Source organism: Rhinopithecus bieti, unplaced genomic scaffold, assembly GCF_001698545.2.
Source record: "Rhinopithecus bieti isolate Rb0 unplaced genomic scaffold, ASM169854v2 scaffold_14826, whole genome shotgun sequence".
NCBI lineage: Eukaryota > Metazoa > Chordata > Mammalia > Primates > Cercopithecidae > Rhinopithecus > Rhinopithecus bieti.
This window is the reverse complement of record NW_016808328.1, coordinates 3321711-3339829: the sequence shown is the minus strand read 5'-3', so window position 1 is coordinate 3339829 and position 18119 is coordinate 3321711. Positions and strand designations below refer to the sequence as shown.

General features: G+C 43.1%; 1 protein-coding gene across 2 annotated transcripts in view; it reads left to right on the top strand.

Moving 5' to 3' along the window:
* The window catches only part of CDC42 (cell division cycle 42), a 42215-nt gene that overhangs the window by 12359 nt on the left and 11737 nt on the right, over positions 1 to 18119 (top strand). For both annotated transcript variants that reach the window (XM_017886548.1, XM_017886549.1), the window contains exon 2: positions 15076 to 15230. In XM_017886548.1, the coding sequence (XP_017742037.1) occupies positions 15126 to 15230 (105 nt within the window). In that variant the 5' untranslated portion in view covers positions 15076 to 15125. The remainder of the gene's footprint in view (positions 1 to 15075; positions 15231 to 18119) is intronic.

Sequence of the window (18119 nt, the reverse complement as noted above, 5' to 3'; positions counted from 1 at the left end):
AGCTGGGATTACAGGTGCGAACCACCACACTGGCTAATTTTTGTGTTTTTAGTAGAGATGGGGTTTTGCCATGTTGACCAGGCTGGTCTCAAACTCCTGACCTCATATGATCTTCCTGCCTCGGCCTCCCAAAGTGCTGGGATTACAGGCGTGAGCCACTGCACCAGGCCTTCACAATCATTTTAAATATGTTTAACATTTCATCCTGTGGTGTATTACTACTTAATTTTCTTTTTTTTGTTACATTAACTGTTTTGATGGTTATAGCATGTCATTGTTTCTTGATAAAGTATTTTCTTCTTTTTGGATAAATTACCTGAAGTGGGAATATATGTGTAGGGCATTTAAAAAAAAAAAAACACCTTATGTTTTCCTGATATTTTGAGGGAAAAATCTTACTGTAATCTTTCTTCCCTTCTAATCAGATATTCTGTGAATGCTCTTTTTTTTAAACTTTATGAGACGGCATCTTGCTCTGTCACTCAAGCTGGAGTATAATGACGTGATCTTGGCTCACCACAGCCTCTGCTTCCTGGGTTCAAGCAGTTCTCCTGTCTCAGCCTCCTGTGTAGCTGGGAGTACAGGTGTGTGTCATCGTGCCTGCTAATTTTTGTATTTTTAGTCGAGTTGGGTTTTGCCATGTTGGCCAGGCTGGTCTGGAACTCCTGACCTCAGGTGATCTGTCCACCTCGGCCTCCCAAAGTGCTGGGATCACAGGTGTGAGCCACTGTGCCTGGCCTTGTGAGTGCTCTTATTTTGTTTTCAGGGGTGTATGATTGACTTTCACTTTGATGGAGTTTAGAACACAGGCTGCTATAGAAGATTGCCTAGAGAAGATTTTTTTTTCTTTTTTTATTTTGAGAGTCTTCGCTCTGTTGCCCAGGCTGGAGTGCAGTGGCGCAAGCTCGGCCTACTGCAAGCTCCGCCTCCCAGGTTCAAGAGATTCTCTGGCTTCAGCCTCTTGAGTAGCTGGGATGACAGGCACTTGCCACCACGCTTGGCTAATTTTTGTATTTTTAGTAGAGATGGGGTTTCACCATGTTGGTCAGGCTGGTCTCGAAATCCTGACCTCAGGTGATCCACCCACCTAGGCACTCTGGGATTACAGACGTGGTTAGAGAAGATTCTAAATTGCCTGCATATTTGGATTATTGATAGAGTTCATAGTTGAGTGTTAAGTGCTTTTTGCAGAGTGACTAACAACCTGTGATGGTGATACTATTGTCTATTTTACAAAAGAAGCAAGGCTTAAAGAGTTTTAAGTAGCTTGCCCAAAATCGCATAAGAATGGGCATATGAGCTTTAGGGCTGCTTGATTGAAAGCGTATCCTCTTTACTGCAACTCTGTAACAGTCTTCCTTGGGCATGTTAGAGACTTGAGAAATACTTGCTGTGTGATTAGGGTATTTTGTCTCTTAAAATAGGGCGAGGTGGGTTACAGCCCTTTCTGTGATACTTTGAATTTCTTGGCTACAAATGTGACACTTATTAAATTAAATTGCTCTTTGAGGTTGGAGTGAAGGGATTTCTGAAAGGATTGATCAAATTAGCAAATAACCCTGTATAGTAGAAACAAGAATTTTTCTGAATTCCCTCTTATTCTTTTATTCCTTTTTCTTTTTTTTTTTGAATTCCCTCTTATTCATAGTATTTAGATGCTTTTACTTAACTCTTCTAATCTTTTTAGGGCTATTTCTGCAAGTTTTAATTTTCATAAGAATAAGGTGCCATATTAGGTATTTACTCTCTGTTATTAGTTGCTTTATATACATTACCTCATTTCTCTGTAGTGGTCTTGTGAATTAGATGTCAGTTTGTAGACGAGAAAGTTAAGGCATAGAAGTGAAGTAACTTGCCAGGATCGTACACATTGAGGTGGAGCTAAGATTGGAACCCATATTTGCTTGTCTTTAAAAATCTCTCTTTTTTTGTTGTCAGAGTCTCTGTCAACCAGGCTGGAGTGCAGTGGCATGATCTCAACTCACTGCTACCTCCTCTTGGGTTCAAGTGATTCTCAAGCCTTAGCCTCCCGAGTAGCTGGGATTATAGGCGTGCGCTACCATGCCTGGCTAATTTTTTGTAGTTTTAGCAGAAACGTGATTTCACCATGTTGGCCAGGCTTGTCTTGAACTGCTGACCTCAAATAATTGACCTGCCTTGGCCTCCCAAAGTGCTGGGATTACAGGCCACTGTGCCTGGGCGTTTTTTTGTATTACTACTTTAGTCAACAAAGTTTTAAAAGACATTTAAGAATTTTATTTTTTCCTGCCTTTAATACATTGTTCAGTATTGTATTGGCTGCATTGGGAGGGGGAATAAAGAAGAATAAGCCTAGTCGTTCCCTCAGAGAGCTTAAAATCTGTTAGAGGGGCTGGGTGCGGTGAGGTGGTGCATGCTTGTAGTCTCAGCTACTTGGGAGGCTGAGGCGGGAGAATCACTTGAGCGTAGGAGGCAGAGGTTGCAGTAAGCACAAATTGCACCACTGTGCTACAGCTTAGGTAACAGAGTGAGACCCTGTCTCCAAAAAAAAAAAAAAAAAAAAAAAAAATTTGTTAAAAAAAAAATTAACAATTTGGGACAAAATAACATGGTTAATTATTCTGTGATTCATTTATTCAGTGTGTCCGGTATTCAGCTATTTGGTGGGCATACAGCAGTTACTGCCTTTATGGAGATTTCTTATTTTTAAAAGTCTGTTTCTACTGCCATATAACAGATAAATGAGATAATTATAGATTATGACCTTACAATAAAGGAAATAAGGTAATATGATAAGAGTGTAACGAGGGAGGGCACTATTGCCCTGGATAATGTGGTCAGGGGAGGACTTTGGGAGGAGATGATGATTTGAGCCGAGATCTGGAGAGTGAGACGCCAGAAGCTTTAAGAGCAGGGGCAGGAGTATTGTTGATAAAGACTTGAAGGCATGGCCGGGTGCAGTGGCTCACACCTGTAATTCCAGCACTTTGGGAGGCCGAGGCAGGCAGATCACCTGAGGTTGGGAGTGTGAGATGAGCTTGACCAACATGGAGAAATCCCGTCTCTACTAAAAATACAAAATTAGTCGAGTATGGTGGCACATGCCTTATAATCCCAGCTACTTGGGAGGCTGAGGCTGGAAAATCGCTTGGACCTGGGAGGCAGAGGTTGTGGTGAGCAGAGATGGGGCCAAAAAAGATCTGAGGGCAGGACAGAGCCTGGCACATTTGGGGAGGTAAAGAGACCTGTGTATAGAGCATAGAGAGTACAGAGGAACGGAGCGTGAGAAGGTTTGAGAGCTAAGAAGGGCCTTGCTGTGGGTTCTGTTTAGTCTGTTTAGGCTTCTTTAACAATACCATAGACTGAGTAGCTTGTAAATGACAGAAACTTACCATAGTTCAGGATCCTGGGAAGGATGATACTGGGGTGCTGGCATATTTGATGTTTGGTGAGGGCCTGCTTTGTGGTTCATAGATGGTTGGTTTTTTCTTTTTCTTTCTTTCTTTCTTTTTTTTTTTTTTTTTTTGACAGAGTCTCACTCTGTTGCCCAGGCTGGAGTGCAGTGGTGCTCTCAGCTCACTGCAACCTTCACCTCCCAAGCAAGCGATTCTCCTGCCTCAGCCTCCTGAGTAGCTGGGGTTACAGGTGTGCGCCATCAGCTGATTTTTGTATTTTTAGTAGAGGCAGGGTTTCACCATGTGGGCCAGGCTGGTCTTGAACTCCTGACCTCAGATGATCCGCCCGCCTCGGCCTCTCGAAGTGCTGGGATTACAGGTCTGAGCCACTGCGCCCAGACCAGTTTGTTCCTTTTTGCTGTGTCCTCTTGCATGGTGCAAGGGGTGGGGGAGCTCTCTGGGGTCTCTCATAAGGCCCCTAATCCCATTTGGGGATGAGGGGACTCTGCCCTCTTGACCTAATCACCTCCCAACAGTCTCACCTTCTGACAACATCACACTGATGATCAGGTGTCAGCTTATGAATTTTGGGACACAGACATTCTTATCATAGTAGGAAGTCAGGTGGTTGGGGCAGTTTTGTCCTAACCTGGACTAGTTAGGAAAGGTCTCAGAGAAGGAGGGGTTTTGTAGTGGAAGGGTAGCTTGAAAATAGGGTAAGTTGTAAGGCCAGGCACCCAAGATTTGGCTGAGATGGGAGGATCCCTTGAGCCCAGGAAGGTTGAAGCTGCAGTGAGCCATGATTGAGCCACTCCACTCTGGCCTAGGTGACAGAGTGAGACCTTGTCTCAAAAAAAAAAAAACAAAAAACCATTCTTTAGGAAACTCGTATATTTGAAGATCAAGGGCTAAAAATTCACTCAGTACCATTTAGCAGAGGATGTATAACATCCATTACACATCCGGTTTAAAAACAGCATGTTTCTAAAATTATACATGTCTTTACAAATAAACGTTACAGTATTAATAACTATAGAGGCACCATTAGGACTAGTTACAAAACATGCTGCTAACTTTCTCAAGGCATCTCTGAGCCATCTCTTAAGGTGTCTATTTTGATCATGGGGCTTTAAGAACATTTTCTTTGCTTTAATTGGTTGTAGATCTCCATTTTCATTGTCTTCATCGTTGGCTTGATCTCCCTTTTGGCAAACATTTTCCTGTTGTCCCCACGAAGGTCTCATTTTCTAGCCATTTCTTTTTTTTTTTTTTTTTTGAGACGGAGTCTCGCTCTGTCACCCAGGCTGGAGTGCTGTGGCCGGATCTCAGCTCACTGCAAGCTCCGCCTCCCGGGTTCAGGCCATTCTCCTGTCACAGCCTCCCGAGTAGCTGGGACTACAGGCGCCGCCACGTCGCCCGGCTAGTTTTTTGTAGTTTTAGTAGAGACGGGGTTTCACCGTGTTAGCCAGGATGGTCTCCATCTCCTGACCTCATGATCCGCCCGTCTCGGCCTCCCAAAGTGCTGGGATTACAGGCTTGAGCCACCGCGCTCGACCTCTAGCCATTTCTTCTAGCCATTTCTTCTTCATCTGACACATAAAATTCCACTGTTCCATCTTCAATCTGCTTTGTTCTAGTATTCATCTGAAGCATTAATTTCTCAACCTCAGGAGTAAATCTGATGAATGACATTCCTTCCATAGAAATGATCTTCACATAACAAGAGATGCTCCTCTTCTGTTAGGAAATTCTTTACTTTTAGTAAGCTCTGGCAAATCTGAGTACCAGTGCTCTTAACTAATTTTATTTTCTTCCTCTTCTAGTCATTTCTTAGTTTCTGAGTCCAACCTTCTTTGCATGAACTTCATGTGCAGGTTCTTGGAGAACTTGGTCTTGTGCTCTGGTGCCATGCTGGCTTCAGCTTGTGCTGTGTTCTGGCCACCTGCTGTTTCTTAGTTAAGAGACTAGAATGAGAAAGTTACATGTGAGGATGTCAGTTGATAGTGTTATTGAAGGACTGTGATGCTTGTTTATTGTCTGTGTACCCCACTGGAATTGTTGCTCCAAGAGGGCGTGAACTTCATTATGCGAATTGTGGGGTATGCCTACATATAGGACAAAGCTTGGCACATGGTAGGTGCTTAGTAAAGGCTTGTTGAATGAATGAGTGAATCTACAAGTCTTGAATATTTTGAGGAAAATTTTATTGTAATCTCCATTTTATTTTATTTTTTTTGAGACGAAGTCTCACTCTGTCCCCAGGCTGGAGTGCAGTGACACTATCACGGCTCACTGCAACCTCTGCCTCCTGGGTTCAAACAATTCTGCCTCACCCTCCCAGATAGCTGGGACTACAGGTGAGCACCTTCACACCTGGAAAATTTTTGTTTTTTTTGGTAGAGACCAAGTTTTACCATGTTGGCCAGGTTGATATTGAACGCCTGACCTCAAGTGATCCTCCCGCCTCAGCCTCCCAAAGTGCTGGGATTACGGGTGTGAGCCACCACTCCTGGCTGAGACAGGGTCTTCCTCTGTTACCCAGGCTGGAGTGCAGTGGTGTGACTACAGCTCACTGTAGCCTTGACCTTCCCAGCTCAGGTGATCTCTCACCTCAGCCTCCCCAGTAGCTGGGACTGCAGGCACATGCCACCACTATTTTTTTTGTTGTTGTTGTATTTTTTGTAGAGATGGGGTTTTGCCATGTTGCCCAAACTGGTGACTTCCTGGGCTCACGTGATCCTCCTGCCTTGGCCTCCCAAAATGTTGGGATTACAGGTGTGAGCCGCCACACCCAGCCTTGGTAGAACTTTTTTTTTATTTTTTGTTTTTATTTTGAGATAGCGTCTCTCTGTGTTCCCCAGGCTGGAGTGCAGTGGCATAATCTTGCCTTACTTGAAACCTCCATCTCCTGGGCTCGGGTGATCCTCAACTTCCCAAGTAGCTGGGACCACAGGCGCATGCCACCGTGCCCAGCTAATATTTGTATTTTTGGTAGAGATGCAGTTTTGCCATGTTGCCTAGGTTGGTCTCGAACTCCTGGCCTCAAGCAATCCACCTGTCTTGGCCCCTCTAAAAGTGCTGGGGTTATACGCGTGAGCCTTGTGCCCAGCCTCTGGGTAGGATTGTCTAAGTAATGTTGTATTCTTAGTTGAATATGTAAGAGGTAAAGTAGAGATTCCTCTTCAGAGACTCCCCGCCATCTAATTTGAAATAAATAGTAACTTCTCTTAAAAGCAAAATTTATTCAAAGACCTGTGCTAACATTCTTTAATATCTGCTAGCCGTAATAAATAAGTCAGTGTACTTTATGTTCTTAGCTCCCACAATTTAGCCTAAATATTTGCCCTGGCATGCTTATACTGGTCCAAGCAAGCATCAGGTCATAGCCTGTTCCTCTTCCTTATTGGAAGGTGTTTTTGCCTTTCTCAGCATTCCATAAGTTACTTCCTCCTTCCTTTGTTCTCCTCTGCCTCTTTTTTTTTTTTTTTTTTGAGATGAGTCTCCATCTGTCACCCAGACTGGAGTGCAGTGGCACGATCTTAGCTCACTACAAGCTCCGCCTCCCAGTTTCACGCCATTCTCCTGCCTCAGCCTCCTGGGTAGCTGGGACTACAGGCGCCCACCACCATGCCCGGCTTATTTTTTTGTATTTTTAGTAGAGATGGGGTTTCACCATGTTAGCCAGGATGGTCTTGATCTCCTGACCTCATGATCTGCCTGCCTCAGCCTCCCAAAGTGCTGGGATTACAGGCGTGAGCCACTGTGCCTGGCTGCCTTTGCCTCTTTTTAAAAGTTGTAAGTTGCTAGCCTGTCAGGACAAATACAAAATGTGAGGTCCCGTTCCAGCCAATAAAAACCGGACACAGCAGTAGGATAGACGCATCAGGTTATAAATGACCCTGTCTCCTTTGCGTGGTGTACTTTCATGGCAAAACTACAGGCAAGTGTACCCTTTCTGCAGAAGATATAAATGGCCTTGCTGAGAAAATTAATGTTCAAATGCTATTTTTTTTTTTTTTTTTTGAGGCGGAGTCTCGCTCTGTCGCCCGGACTGGAGTGCAGGGACCAGATCTCAGCTCAGTGCAAGCTCCGCCTCCCGGGTTTACGCCATTCTCCTGCCTCAGCCTCCCGAGTAGCTGGGACTACAGGCGCCCGCCACTTCGCCCGGCTAGTTTTTTTGTATTTTAGTAGAGACGGGGTTTCACCGTGTTAGCCAGGATGGTCTCGATCTCCTGACCTTGTGATCCGCCCGTCTCGGCCTCCCAAAGTGCTGGGATTACAGGCTTGAGCCACCGCGCCCGGCCCAAATGCTATTTCTTTACGGCACCGAGGAACAAGCATTTCTATTTTTTTTTTGAGACGGAGTCTCGCTTTGTCACCCAGGCTGCAGTACAGTGGAGCGATCTCGGTTCACTGCAAGCTCCGCCTCCCAGGTTCACCCTATTCTTCTGCCTCAGCCTCCCGAGTAGCTGGGACTACAGGCACCTGCCACCATGCCTGGCTAATTTTTTGTGTTTTTAGTAGAGATGGGGCTTCACCGTGTTAGCCAGGATGGTCTCGATCTCCTGACTTTGTGATCCACCCGCCTCGGCCTCCCAAAGTGCTGGGATTACAGGTGTGAGCCATTGCGCCTGGCCGGAACAAGCATTTCTAACAAACATATAAGGCCAGCTGTATGCTTTTTGTTACATATCTTCTGTGATATAGAAGCAAACAAGACAGTTGTTAGCACACCTGCATACATGTGAATGCATGGAATACATTCCTGTGGTTTGAGTACTTTTGGTTGTCTAAAAATCACATGCATGGGCAGATGTTTAAAAAATTGTACATTAGATATGCTACTATAACTTACAGCAGAAGATTATATAAGTTGTATTTTCCAAAGTGGCTGGATTTGACAGGAGAGACAACTAGTTCCGATTTTATTCTGTTTAATCCCACAACCAGACTAGTCCTTCTGTTGAACTGATAAGGAAGATTGTGAAATTGAGTCATTCTCTTGATTCCTGTAGTGCCTCTTCTTTCTTGTATCCTAAGTATGAAAATGGGTTACTTCAGGGGCAAATGTATTTCACATGAAGACAACTTTACTTTTAGTGTGCTTTGGATTAGAGTGAATGTGGTGTCAGAAAAAGAAAATTCAGTTCTGGTATTAACAGTTTACTAACAGTTTCATTCTGATACTCCCACCCCACAGTTTAAGGGCTCAGTCTTGCAAGACCGCCCTCACTTTAGGCAGCAGCTACAAATGCAGTGCCTAGGCTACCTACACCTCTGCCCAGTAGACTACTAATTTTGGGATTCCCATGGCTCTTCTTAGGTTTGATTATTAGATAGAATGACTCACAGAACTCAGGAAAACATTTTACTTACCTTTATGCCTTTGTCATAAAGGGTACAACTCACGAACAGCCAAATGGAAGAGAGATATAGGGCATGGTTGTGGGTGGGGAGGGCTTCAAGTGTTGCCCTCCCAGGACCTGCTTTCCCCTCACCTTGAAATGTTCACAGACCTGGAAGCACTCCAAATCTCCTGTTTTGGAGTTTTCATAGAGCTCAGTTTCCAGCCCTCCTCCCCTCTCTGGAGGTTGGTGCATGGGGCTGAAAGTTACATCCCTCTAGAGTCACTTTGTCTTTCTGGTGACCAGCCCCATCCTGAGGCTTCCTCGCATGCCTTCCACTGCCACCCTGTCACTTTATTAACATAAATTCAGGTGTGAATTTGTTATGAAAAACAAAAGACACTCATCACTCAGGAAATTTCTAGGGATTTTAGGAGCTCTCTGCTAGGAACTGGGGACGGATACTAAATATTGCCACAGTGTATTACCAAAAATCTGGCTTGCCTTTTATTCACAGTTACTATTAATACTTGACATAGTTTTATAAGGGGTGTAATCTGATTGAGAACATAAGTTTTTTGTAAAACTTATTAGCAAGTATTTAATCTCAGATCTTAAGATTGCTGTATGTTTGTGCCTAGAATGAACGGGCACGGGAAAATAGGGCATTTGTAGCTGGGAGTCTCCCCTTCCTCCATACAGATCGTTTGCTCGGGGATTGTCTGGTGGAGTTTAGATGGCAGCCAGCCAGTCATAATGATACCATAGAGGGGGTTCCATAGCCTTTTAAAAGCTATAGCGCATGGACTTAAAATTTCAGGCGCTGTAGCTCTGAGGTTCTCAAAGGATATTAGAATTCCCCTAGTGTTAAGAACCTAGAAGAGAGCCAGGTGTGGTGGCTCGCGCCTATAATCCCAGCACTTGGGAGGCCAAGGCGGGTGGATCACCTGAGGTCAGGATTTCGAGACCAGCCTGGCCAACATGGCGAAACCCAGTCTCTACTAAAAAAAGTACAAAAATTAGCCAGACGTGGTGGCGCATGCCTGTAGTCCCAGCTACTTGGGAGGCTGAGGCGGGAGAATCGCTTGAACCCGGGAGGCGGAGGTTGCAGTGAGCTGAGATCGCGCCATTGCGCTCCAGCCTGGGTGACAGAGCAAGGCTCTGTCTCCAAAAGAAAAAAAGAAAAGAGAAAAATAAAAAACCTGGAAGATACGGGTATTGGAGGGGTAGATGCCAGGAAGGAAAGAAGGAAGATATACCTTATTTCACAATTTTATTTCCTTATGATTGGCAGAATCATTTAAAAAAAGATTTGAGACAGGGTCTTGCTCTGTCACCCAGGCTGGAGGGCAGTGGCACAATCATAGCCAACTGCAGCCTTGGACTCAAGCAATCCTCCCACTTCAGCCTCCCTGGTAATTGGGACTACAGGTGTGTGCCACTTCACCCAGCTAATTTTTTATTTTTGTAGAGATGGGGTCTCACTCTGTTTCCCAGGCTGGTCCCACACTCCTAGGTTCAAGCAATCTCCCCACCTTGTCTTCCCAAAGTGCTGGGATTACAGGTGTGAACCACCATGCCTGACCCTGCAAAATCATTTTTTTATGCTGTAAGTTGCCCAACTCCAATTCTAAGTTGTGGTACAAATGAACTTCAATGTTAAAAAGAGGTAGGATTCAGTTATTGGTGCAAAATAACTTTTCTTTTCTTTCTTTCTTTTTTTCTTTTTTTTTTTGAGACCATTCTGTCGCCCAGGCTGGAGTGCAATGGCGCTATCTTGGCTCACTGCAGTGCGCCTCCGCCTGCTGGGTTGAAGCGATTCTCCTGCCTCAGGCTCCTGAGTAGCCAGGACTACAGGCATGTGCCACCACGCCCAGCTAATTTTTTGTATTTTTAGTAGAAATGGGGTTTCACGGTGTTGGCCAGAATGGTCTCCATCTCCTGACTTTGTGATCTGCCTGCCTCAGCCTCCCAGAGTGCTGGGATTACAGGTGTGAGGCACTGCACTTGGCGCAGAATAAATTTTCTGGTTAGCAGAATGATAATTGTTTCTATGTGGCCTCTTTGCTGCCATAGTGGTTTGACATTATTTCAATAGGAAGTTAACGTAGGGTATATGAACATGTCTGAGCTCAAGTGATCTTCCCACTTTGGCCTCCCAAAGTGCAAGGATTACAGGTGAGCCACTGTGCTCTTTAATACATGTGTTAAAGGGCAAAACTACAGCAAATTTAAATCTCCCTTGGCTTTATTGCGATTTTAGAATTCGGCAATGCTTCTTTCCACAAAACAGAGTAAGTTCGAAGGAACTGAGCACAAGAGGTTGGCTTAATAGACAGAAGAGCTGAGAAAAGGGGAAGCAAAGAACAAAGGGCCTATTAGTTGTTTCAAAGTTACCTTTCTTGTAAGGCAGGTACAGGGAGAAGACAGAACAATAGAAAAATAACTGATTAGTTAATATCAGGTTACTTCAGGCTGCTTTTTTTGTGTAAGGATTAAAGCAGAGGGAACTTCATTATCATTCCAATTGAAGATTGAAAGTGGCCTGTTTGGAAAACTGGCTGTCATCTCTCCTGTTTCTCCGAAGGTCAGATAACAACTAAATTTAAGTTTAGTGATGTGAAACTTTAGCATGAGTGACTCCATTTTGATTTTTAGTCTGGTCACTTGGGGCCTAGTGCAGGAGATTAGTCTACTACGGTAGCCTTCTATAGTTTTATTTAACACATGAAACAATTGTTAATACATGCCAAATGCTTTGCAGAATAGTCTTAATTAGAACTTGACTCTGAAATGACCATCTTTGTAATGGTAACTCTACATTTGACTACATTTGTACTGAGAACAATTAGTATAATCGTCCCTTGATATCACAGGGGATTGATTCCAGAGCTCTCCAAGGATACAACAATCCTGGAATGCTCAAGTTTCTTATATAAAATGACATAGTACGGTTAGCCGTCTGTATCTGTGGGTTCTGCATCTGTGTAGATGGAAGGCTGACTGTACTGTAATTATCTTGGAGATAAAAGGTGTTATGAGTTTCTAAGAAGTTTGCGAATTGTTGCTGTTTTAAAATTCCTTATATTGACTTAAAGGTACCATTAGTTGTTGAAGACTAATAATTAACATTTACTAAGCATGTACTGTATGCCAAGCACTGTTGCAAGTTCTTTACATGTATTATCTTAGTTTACCTTATGAGAAAGGTAGTACTGTTTTCATTTTTAGAGAAGGGGAAACCGAGCTACACAGAGGATGAATAACACAGAGGTTGAATAGCTAGAGTGTGGTAGAGCCACTCTGACTCCAGAACCCAGGCTTAACAGGGGACTCACAACCAACCAGTTTGTAACAAATTGCTGAGCAGTCAGGTTGAGAAGTCTAAGAAGTGGAAGATTTGTAGATAAATAGAAAGGGGAAGAGCAAACTCTTATCTTACTCCCTTCTCCCAATGAAATTCAGTAGTTATGTGCAGGGTGGAAAACAGGAAATGAGCTTGGCCCCTGTTTTTTGCTTCCTCTTCTTTATTTTTGCTTTCCTCTTTGCATTGCTGGTAACTCATGGATATATACTCGTCATTCCACTAGCACAGATTATATTTGTTTTGATTAATGTCACTTCTCAGACAGTGTAGTGTAATGTAATGTTTAGTAAGAGCAGGGACTTGAGGTTGGGCACGGTGGCTCACACCTATAATCCTAGCACTTTGGGGGGCCCAGACAGTTGGATTAGTTGAGGTCAGGAGTTCAAGACCAGCCTGGCCAACATGGTGAAACCCTGTCTCTATTAAAAATACAAAAATTATCCAGTCGTGGTGGCAGGCGCCTGTAATCCCAGCTGCCCTGGAGGCTGAGGCATGAGAATCGCCTGAAACCGGGAGGCAGAGGTTCCAGTGAGCAGAGATCACGCCACTGCACTCCAGCCTGGGCCATAGAGTGAGACTCTCTCTCTCTCTCTCTCACACTGCCCTCCAGCTTGGGCCATAGAGTGAGAGTCTCTCTCTCTCCCACAAACACACACACACACACACACACACACACACACGCAAAAACAAAACAAAAAACAAGCAGGGACTTGAGAGTCAGACTGCTTGGGTTTAAATTACAGTTCTACCACTTACTGGCTAAATAGCCTTGGCTTGCTTACTTGCTGAGCTTCACTCTTCTTGCTTGTAAAATAGGGATAATATAGCACATCATAGGCTTTTTGGGAGGGTGAAATGTGTGAATATGTGTAACATGTTTTGAACAGTACATGGCACTTAGTAAATGCTGTATAAGCATTTGCTGCTTCCTATTATTATTTGAGAGTGCTTTTAGATTTAACCAGTAATTGATCTTAGGGATCAGGGTTGTTAACCTTTAATGCTGTATTAGTATGGGTGCTTCTTAGTGCATAAAAGCTAAAGGAGAAGGAAAAAGGAGATATAAAAGGAAGTTGAATAAAGAAAGATAAATATGGCTGGCTGCAGTGGCTCATGCATGTAATCCCAGCACTTTGGGACTTTGGGAGGCCAAGGTAAGTGGATTGCTTGAGCCAAGGAATTCAAGACCAGCCTGGGTAACGGTGAGACCCCATCACTTAAAAAAACCAAAACCAATACAAAACAAAAACCCAGCCAGGCATGGTGGCATGTGTCTGTGGTTCCAGCTACTTGGGAGGCCAAGGTGGGAGGATTGCTTGAGTCTGGGAAGTGGAGGTTGCAGTGAGCTGAGGTTGTGCCACTGCACTCCAGCTTGGGGGATGGGAGTAAAACCCTGTTTTAAAAAAAGAAAAATATACTGCAGATAATTTTGATGAGGAACGGGAGAGTGTGTATTTCCTGTAGGTTACTCACACTAGTGTAGTTTCGTGTTCTTTTGTTTCGTGATTTTTGCATCCATTCAACAACTCGCGGTGTGCCAGTCTAGAAGTGCTCAGTGCTAGAAGTATAGTGGTGCTTGAGGTACTATAGGTTCATTTACAGGGATTCATTTATGGCATTTATAAATTGTTATGATTAATTGTTGTGAATGGTGCTATAGGAGCATGGTGGCATCTGACCAAGAGTTAGGTGGTTCGGTATTTTTATGTTTAATTATAATCCTTTTAGGATTATAATTTAAATTAATTTACATATAAATAAATCTTAAAATTTAGGTATATATTGGGTGGTATTTCTTTTTATTCTTTCAGAAAACTGTTAAAATATTTCATTGAATCTAAGATTCCAATTTCATAGAAGTCAAAATGTGGGGGAAAAATGGCTGATAATGATTGTAAGAGACTCAATAAAGATACATTCTGACTTTAGAGATGTTTAAATGAAAAAAAGCTTCTCAAATTAATGACTCTTTGGTACTTGTAATTGATAGCTTCTTTTTTTTTTTTTTTTTTTTGAGACGGAGTCTCGCTCTGTCGCCCAGGCTGGAGTGCAGTGGCCGGATCTCAGCTCACTGCAAGCTCCGCCTCCCGGGTTTACGCCATTCTCCTGCCTCAGCCTCCCGAGTAGCTGGGACTACAGGCGCCCGCCACCTCGCCCGGCTAGTTTTTTGTATTTTTTAGTAGAGACGGGGTTTCACCGTGTTAGCCAGGATGGTCTCGATCTCCTGACCTCGTGATCCGCCCGTCTCGGCCTCCCAAAGTGCTGGGATTACAGGCTTGAGCCACCGCGCCCGGCCAATTGATAGCTTCTTAAAATTGAGGAGGACTCTAGTAAGAGAAGCTGTAGTATCTGTTTATAAGTCAGTATGCTTTAGAGCAATCTGACTTTTCATTATAAAAATGAAGGTTTTGGACTAGGCATTCTGGTGCTAAAACAGCTGCTGAGGCCAGCGATCACCCTGTTCTTTGTTCAGTTCCTCACGTTACTCATATAATTCATGTGAGGCTCTGCTGCTTGTTGGTCAGAGCCTGAGTAAGGATGAGTAAGGCTGGATAATGAACCATTCTTTAAAGCGGTAGCCTTTGTATTAGAACAGTCTAGTTCACATACATGCATACATACAGGTGTGTGTGCATGTGTAACCGAAGAACAGCTTTCACAAGATAATATTTAGTACAGTATGTGGAATTTTCTCTGATACAGCCTCTTCTCTTTCATTATAAAAAGAAATTTGCTGTTTATCACACCAGTTGGGACCTTCTAAAATAACACTTAAGAAGTTGAAACAGCCAGGGATCAGAAACTTAGAAATGAACCTTATTTGTTATTGTAACTTATAGCAAGTCATTGTTTCTCTTATTGGGTTCTTTTAGCCATAATAATTGTGCTAGTTCTTTTCTTGCTCTGAGTGCATTAACCTGTTGCTAAGTGCGGAAAAAAAAATACATATATAAGCATAAATAAACAAATGTCTTTAATCTTTTTGCAGGTCAGCATCAGATTTGAAATATTTAAAGTGGATACAAAACTATTTCAGCAATGCAGACAATTAAGTGTGTTGTTGTGGGCGATGGTGCTGTTGGTAAAACATGTCTCCTGATATCCTACACAACAAACAAATTTCCATCGGAATATGTACCAACTGTAAGTATAAAGGCTTCTTTCTGTTAGTAAAATGTAAAATTTGATACCCTTTTGAAAATTCTTTCTCTGTGTGTACTGAATTTTTTTCTGTTTTCTGCCTTTGTTTCCTGTTTTTAAAGATCTTGACTTCTCATGGGTAAATTATATTACACTTTAAAATTAAACAGCTGAAAAATCAGTGGAAAGTCAGAAGGGGTGACACAAGGGTTTACAAGAAGTGCTGGGAGGCAAAACTCCAGTAGACAAGATTCTAACGAGTGGTGATCTCAATTTGGTGGAGTATGCCCTACATCTTGGAATGAGGTGACTTTTTTTTTTTTTTTTTAAATATTTTGGCCAGTTATTGAACAGTACTTGGAGGTCTCCTGGGATACCATTTGGGGTCCTGTAACTTGAGAGAAAGTAGTATGTCTCTCCACTTTTCTTGTGGAACTATTCTCTTAGCAGTAATGGAGCTCCAAACTGGTTGTTAGGGGCAGAGAAGAGAAGACCTGTTATGTTATGAGAATACCAGCAGAAACCTTTGGGGGTCACCCCCCACAACTGTTTTTTTTTTTCTCCCTGAGACGGAGTCTCTATTGACCCTTCTATCTGGAGTGCAGTGGCGCAATCTCGGCTTGCAGCACCCTCCGCTTCCTGGGTTCAGGTGATTCTCCTGCCTCAGCCTTCTGAGTAGCTGGGATTACAGGTGCCCGCCACCACGCCCAGCTAATTTTTGTATTTTTAGTAGAAACGGTTTCACCATGTTGGCCAGGCTGGTCTCAAACTCCTGACCTCAAATGATCCACCCGCCTCGACCTCCCAAAGTGCTGGGATTACAGGCATGAGCCACCATGCCCGACCCCACAACTGTTTTTTAAATCAACTCTTTGGAATGGTAGAAGGAAGGTGGGAATAACAAAAATATTGAAGTGAGAGAGAGAGACAAGAGTTAGAGTAACACTCATTTGTGAAAGGTAGTGAGACCCTGTCTCAGAAATAAGTAAAGTTTATTTTGAAGGGGGGAGAATTTGAAGGTATTATTAAACACTAAAGTCACATTGATATTTTAAATTGGCCCATTTGGAGACAAGATAAATGGAAGACGTTGTGAGGTTCAGTGGACTTACAGGGGACGTTTAGAGGTACATGAATCTTGTTTCAGAGTGAGGACAGCTATCAGAGTTTTTCTGTTTTAGTTTCCATTGAAGTTACTTACTTGTAAACATAATTTCTGAGTCTTTTATGACTTTGATTTTCTGGTGTTGTATTTTAAGTGGGCTTGTGGGTTTTTTATATGTATGTTTGTGTGTACATCTCTGGAAAAGTGATAACGTAGAAGGAAGAGTAGTAGAATAAAATTTTAAATGAGCCGATTTAGGTAAATGAATGGACCATGAGGCACAAATAATGTTCTCATGGTACCTGTTGAAGTTAATATGGAAATGGATTTGGTATAAAATGCATTTTAGTTCCCATCTGTAAATTGGGGCTTGCCGTTTCTAGAGTAATAGAAATTCAGAGTTGGATGGGACAATACACATTGTCTTATCCATCTCTTACGGATGAGAGTACTCAGGCCCAATTTAGGGATGAGACTTAGAAGTCTGACTTTAATTACTTAGTGTAATTACACTAGGGAAAGTAGACTTTGGAATGGAAGCCAGCTTTTCTGATTCTTAGTCTGGTTTTGGATATGAACAATACAGTAAAGGAGGGTTGTTTTTGAGTCTCTTAAGTGCGATTTAAGAAACTTATGTGTTTGATTTGAGAGCTTAACCACGTTCATTCGATTTCTTTGTTCTTGTTTTTAAGAAATGAGGAAAGTCCGTTCTTAAAAACCAGAACAAAGAAAGCACATCTCCCTCATGCCCTTGCTTCTCTTCTTCTTTACATTTAAATAAGCTCTTGAGCAATCTGTTAAAACATAAATCAGAAAATCAGAGTAGATACCCAAAGGTTAAGTAGGGCTGGTCTTAAAATGTGGCATTCTTCTCCTAGTTGGAAAGCTTTGCTTTTCTTTTTATATGTATCATTTAATTTTAAAATTTTTATTGTAAATTGACAGATTATAGTTGTGTATGAAAGCATTGCTTTTCTTTTCTTTTCTTTTTTTTTTTCTGAGACGGAGTCTCGCTCTGTCGCCCAGGCTGGAGTGCAGTGGCCGGATCTCAGCTCACTGCAAGCTCGGCCTCCCAGGTTCCCGCCATTCTCCTGCCTCAGCCTCCTGAGTAGCTGGGACTACAGGCGCCCGCCACCTCGCCTGGCTAGTTTTTTGTATTTTTTAGTAGAGACGGGGTTTCACCGTGTTAGCCAGGATGGTCTCGATCTCCTGACCTCGTGATCCGCCCGTCTCGGCCTCCCAAAGTGCTGGGATTACAGGCTTGAGCCACCGCGCCCGGCCTGAAAGCATTGCTTTTCTATTGTAAACTAATTCTAAAGACTCTAGAATTTGTGTTGGGTCTTTTCCCATTTAGCATTGTTAAACCTCCCATTTTCACAAATAACTTAGTACAACCAATATTAGCATATGCTATACTGAATTTGATAAGGGTTTTATGGTCTATTTACATATTAAGCATCTTGTTAAAGAAGATGTCTCAGGTCATGCAGTTTGTGCCCAATAACATGAATTTTACTCATAAAATTCCCAGCTGGCCAGTCGCAGTGGCTCACACCTGTAATTCCAGGACTTTGGGAGGCTGAGGCAGGTGGATCACGAGGTCAGGAGTTGGAGACCAGCCTGGCCAACATAGTGAAACCCCGTCTCTACTAAAAATACAAAAATTAGCTGGGTGTGGTGACATGCATCTGTAGTCTCAGCTACTCAGGAGGCTGAGGTGTGGAGAATTGCTTGATCCCGGGAGGCAGACGTTGCAGTGAGCTGAGAGAGCATGCCATTGCACTGCA